Genomic DNA, 6,000 nt, shown 5'->3' on the forward strand with positions numbered 1-6,000 from the left:
TATATGGAGATCCCTAACAGAATCCCTTTTATGCCCATATATGGAGATCCCTAACAGAATCCCTTTTATGCCCATATATGGAGATCCCTAACAGAATCCCTTTTATGCCCATATATGGAGATCCCTAACAGAATCCCTTTTATGCCCATATATGGAGATCCCTAACAGAATCCCTTGTATGCCCATATATGGAGATCCCTAACAGAATCCCTTTTATGCCCATATATGGAGATCCCTAACAGAATCCCTTTTATGCCCATATATTATGGAGAAATCCCTGCTCTGAGTATCTGACATCAGTGTGATGTCACCTGTTTATGCCCATATATGGAGATCCCTGCTCTGCGTATCTGGTTGCTATGGTAAACAGTTGGTTGCTAGGGTAAAAAAACATGGTTGCTATGGTAAACAGTTGGTTGCTAGGGTAAACAGTTGGTTGCTAGGGTAAAACCATGGTTGCTAAGGTGGTTGCTAACGTACACTAACAGACCAGCAACAACAGACTGTTGCCACAGCAACGTACACAAAAGGTTTGTGTACACATGTGGTGTGATGTCATACTGATGCGGAGATATGAGCAGGGCAAAGGTGTGACGTGTGACGTGTGACGGACGGACGGACGGCCGGTGGAGGTTTTCATAGTAAACTGCTCCCTGACGGTCGCAATAAAGTCGGACACGTACTATATAGTCTGGTTGCCCTGCAGGGGTAACCACTAGTGTTGCCCGATCCCGATCACGTGATCGGATCGGCCGCCGATATGGCCGTTTTTATAAGATCGGAGATCGGGGAAAAAAAATCGGGAAAAAAAAAAGTTTTTTTTTTTTTTTTTTTTTTTTCAAAAAAATATTTTCTGGGAGTACTGAAAGTTACAGGTAAGGTGAATGCGATATGAAATGTAAGCTTACCATAATCACAGTAATCCTTAATCATTTTCAATCATATTCAAGGGCTTTTGGAGAAATGAGACGGACAGAGCACTGCAGAGGGAAGGTGATTGTGTCAGACTCTGTGTACAGCTGGCAGCTGATGCCAATAAGTAGTAATTGGCCCCTTGCTAATGGATCAAAGGAAGGCAATTATGTCTCTCTGCACTGTCAACTAGCTCAGTGGTTCTCAACCTGTGGGTCGGGACCCCCAGGTCCAAATTATTTTGGGGGGGTCCCCAGATGATTAACTTAATGTGCAACATTGTTTTCTCTCTCAACAGTAAACAAATCAACATAAAGTTTAAGTGTATAGAGGGTATCTGCACATTTCGAAAGTGAAAAATTAAGGACTTTTTAATACCTCTAAAATGACAAATTAAACATTGGCCAAATTGTCAAATATTAAAGCCAGAAATTGTGAAAATAGCCGATCTACATGCTCACAACTCCTCGCGTTGCGAGGCGTTGTGAGCATGTAGATCTGCTATTTTCACAATAGAACCGTGTTATACAAAATATACTTCCTCAACTCTTCAGGGTCGGGGGTCCCCAGTTAAAATATGATTATTTTGGGGGTCACGGCCTGAAAAGGTTGAGAACCAAGTGATAGAATGAATAGAATTTCTTCTTCTTCTTAATGCCTTGCCAAAAGATCGGATCGGGAAAGATCGGGATCGAATCGGAAGCAATAATATTTGATCGGTATCGGATCGGGAGCAAAAAAACCCTGATCGGGGCATCCCTAGTAACCACACTAAAAACGTATAAAACATAATGTAAAAAGTTCTATAATGTCAACAGAATAACATAGGATACAACATTCTGTAAATAAATATGGCAATTGAAGATACAGTAACAAGATGATACAGGATAAGTACAGTAGGAACTTCAGGTACAGTATAGTCTCAAATACAAGGGGAGATCGATGGCTTTTTAAAGTGACAAGAGTAGTGGCAATGAGTGACGGTTTGTAACACAGCTTGGAGCAGCAAAGGCACAGCTTGGAGCAGCAAAGGCAAACCGTGGAACAAACAGTGTTACTGACCAGTAAGACTCCCTAATCGGGAGATAAGCGACCGTAGGTCTCGCTAGAAGAGGGCCATGTGAGAAATGAGGGGTGGGGTCTCCGCGTTGCCTTGGCGGACGAATAGGTACCGGCCCCGGCTCTCCCGGACGCTCCTAGGCCGAGTTAGGGCATTTTATGTGAGCTGCAGTGGAGGGGGTCCTCCACTGGGGGCGCCACCACTTTTGCATCCGTTCTGGAGTAGCAGGAGTGGGTGGTCCCCGGGAATTCCCCGTGAGCAGCCCTGTGGGGGTGGTCATTTGGTCATTTTTGCACATTTGGTTTTTTTATTACACCTGGGGGTCCCCCAGGGACCTGGGGGTCCCTGGAACTCCGGGGGTTTGGCAGGTAAGGAGTGTGTGTGCAAAATCTGGCATGGATCGGGGCAACGGTTGCGGAGATATGAGCAGGGAAAAAGTGTGACGTCTGACGTGTGACGGACGGACTGACTGACTGACGCACGGACACCTGGTGGAGCTTTCTGTAGTAAGTGCGACCTACGGTCGCAATTAACGCTACCATAGATAATTAGTTCAAGTCCATATCAGCCTTGCTGTCCATCCAGACTATGAGACTGTGGCCATGACTACAGATCCCATAGTTTGTGGCAAAATGCTAATAAACAGCTAAAATGTGGGAAAGGTTAAACATCAACTACCTCACTCACTCCCTTCCTGCATAATTATGCCAATGGTCAATATCCACCGGCAAGTTCGATTGATTGGTCTACCCACTGAGGAGATAAATGGATGAAGATGGACAGGCAGACTGACAAGAGTTTTGGTCATTATAGTAACATAACAGACCATTAATGCTGCTATCAAAACAAATGTTTGCCTTGCAGGCCAAACCTGATGAGATCTGTTAAGATAGATTGATTTGATCATTTCTCCCAGTCTAGTTTATCTCAATGTGTTTGTTTCATCACTAAGCGATTGAAAACTAATTTGATTTTAAACAGTGGCGGTTGGGGTCCAATGGGCTTATTAGACATGACTTGTGACTACTATAGAAATAGTGTGCCCCAATTAGTGCACAAACTCTTCCCTACTGACTCTCGAGTTCCTGCCTTCATCAATAAGGCTTCTCAGATCCCACTGAAAGAGAAAGCTGACTGGGATAAGTTAGGGAAATGAGGATTCCACATGATTACATTTCAGTCATGCCTGGGAAATGGGTGTGGTAGCTGATTAGTAACTGCAGCTGTACATGTACAATACATGCTAGAGCACCTCACTGGAACTATAGAAACATAAGGATGGATTTGTTATTGCTCAAATAACTTTATTAAGCGTGCATACCACATGCTCTCGGAGAGACGAGTTTGCCAATTTTGACAGCAGTTGCCAGTTTGTGGAGATGGAAGAGTTTCACAAAGATACATTTTTGGGCAACACCCAAAGTGTGAGCACATCACATTATGTACTGCCTATCGCTGGAATAGCAGCCAACAATAATCCGGACTCGGTTAAAGAGACAAAAATAATCCGTAAGGGGATGATGTGGTTGCTTGCTATCCCTCAGAAACACCTGTAATAGATATATTTCACATTCTTCTTTGCTCAGCCCAAGGGTAATAAATAATTTACTATGTGTAATGGCTCAGGCCGGCTGTTAATTCCAGACAAATGTCTACAAAGAAAATAGCTAAATTGCAGATAGCGGACAGTTTTTGAGAGACACTTACTCAGTTATTTTCTTTGAGCATTTTTGTCCCATTGAGTGAGCTGAAGCAAGCCTCCCATCCGTCCTTTGTCCATCAGCCATCCTGGAGCTCTGGAACCTATTAGAGAAGGAATCTCCACATTAGCATTCCCTCTGGACTGACAAAGCACAGTCAGACAGCTAGAAGTAGATAGAAAGACAGACAGGCAAGACAGACAGCTGTGGCTCTTGTTGGGGGGACATCATTGGACATGGACTAATTAGTAATTAGTGGTGACTATGTACTACATTAACTACTGTCATGGAATGCTGTCGGCTAACTATGGTCAAGAATAAGACCTCTGCTGTCATTGGGAATGTTTGATTGTAATTGCACACTTCTCTATCTCTTCCATGTCTCATAATCTCTCTGTCTCTCTCTGCTTGTGTGTCCGTCTGCCTTTCCCTCTTTCTGTCTCTTTCTTTCTTTTAGGATGGCTGAGGTGTCACAACAGGAGAAACTCCAGGCCATCGCTGTAAGTATTTTTTTACACACCCTTACACACACACACACCACCCACACACACGCACGGGCGTGCACGCACACACACACACACACACACACACACACACACACACACACACACACACACACACACACACACGCACGCTGACATGCATTGATGGCTATAGAAACAACCAATCATTGCTTCATGTAGGGTCTGACCAGCAGTCTTAATGACTCTCAACCTTTTAGACCCCATATCCTCTGACCATTAGCAGCCAGGCGAGCTGTAATGCACTCATTACAGCTCTCTATCGCTCTCTCTCTCTCTCTCTCTCTCTCTCCCTCCGTCTCTTCTTGCTTTCCTTCACTCACATTATGAGACTTGGAGAGAGGAAAGAAAGAGTGAGAGGGAGAAGAGTGAGAGGGACTCTTTCTTTCCTCTCTCCTTTTGATCTGTCCCTTCATTCTCTCTCACACATCTCTCTGTTGTTGTCTTTTCTCACCTCGCTCTATTTGTCTGCTTGTTTGACAGCTGTTATCTCAAGGCGTCTCTCTCTCTCTCTTATCCTGTGCCTTTCTACATCTCTTTCAGTCACTTTCTCTTTATCTCTACCTCCTTCTCTCCTCAGAGAGACACACACACACTCTAAAAACGACATGCACTATATCAATAAAGTGACTCATAGTGAGTGCTCTCTCCTGTGATTGCAGTCAATCAGATAAGAGATAACTGCTAACAGCACAGGGATGTCTCTGCTGGAATTTCCTTTAATCTCTTGATGATTATTATGATGATGACTGTGTAAGTTTGTGCTGTGTGTGTGTGTGTGTGTGTGTGTGTGTGTGTGTGTGTGTGTGTGTGTGTGTGTGTGTGTGTGTGTGTGTGTGTGTGTGTGTGTGTGTGTGTGTGTGTGTGTGTAAATTAATAAATGTACTCACGTTAGAATTTTGCCGGTGGATATTATAATAGCCAGCATGGCATTAATGACTTATTGATTGAATTCAATGTTCCCAAATGGCTGTGTGTGTGTGTGTGTGTGTGTGTGTGTGTGTGTGTGTGTGTGTGTGTGTGTGTGTGTGTGTGTGTGTGTGTGTGTGTAACAGGAGAAAAGGAAGAAGCAGACAGAGATTGAGAACAAGAGGAGGCAGCTAGATGATGACCGACGGCAGCTCCAACATCTAAAGGTACACACACACACACACACACACACACACACACACACACACACACACACACACACACACACACACACACACACACACACACACACACACACACACACACACACACTCAAACAAACACACACACACACACACACACACACACACACACACACACACACACACACACTAAACCCAAACCAGCATTGGATGGACATACCGGTACACACATTCTATGAATTCTGACTTTTGCCCACTTGAGTACCTTTAGGGGTCCACCAAGGGTTGTATTTCCTGAGTAGTGTTATGTTTTGAATTGTTTTCAATGGAAGAGCCGCGTATTTATGCTATGCTGGAAACACCAGCAGCATGAGGAGGCACTGAGCGTCTATTCTGAGCTGCTCGTTTATGTCTGCCATTTTTATCTTGTCGCAGAGAAAATATTTTCAACTCTGGGTTTTTCAACAAAAGCACAAAACAGTTTGTTTTCAGCTTTGCTAGTTGTAGATAGTTGAGTCTTCTTTCACTTTTGACCCACAGTTTGGTGCCCTGTGCTGTAGCACCTAAAGTCCTTCCATTAAGCCCCCATTGGCCAACGGCCCAGACAGCTGGCATAGCCGTCTGGGCACCTAGACTACTAATCCAGCCTGATACGTGTCGTGGGTTCGAGTCCCAATCCCGACGACCTTTGCTGT

General features: G+C 44.3%; 1 protein-coding gene across 1 annotated transcript in view; it reads left to right on the forward strand.

Annotated features, from left to right (window-relative positions):
* palm1b (paralemmin 1b) overlaps window positions 1-6,000 on the forward strand; it is a 32,447-nt gene that overhangs the window by 16,070 nt on the left and 10,377 nt on the right. Inside the window, exons 2-3 of the mRNA XM_080751384.1 lie at window positions 4,130-4,172; window positions 5,249-5,329. Of these exons, the coding sequence (XP_080607510.1) occupies window positions 4,131-4,172; window positions 5,249-5,329 (123 nt within the window). The 5' untranslated portion in view covers window position 4,130. The remainder of the gene's footprint in view (window positions 1-4,129; window positions 4,173-5,248; window positions 5,330-6,000) is intronic.

Source organism: Nannobrachium achirus (assembly GCF_963921795.1).
Source record: "Nannobrachium achirus genome assembly, chromosome: 20".
NCBI lineage: Eukaryota > Metazoa > Chordata > Actinopteri > Myctophiformes > Myctophidae > Nannobrachium > Nannobrachium achirus.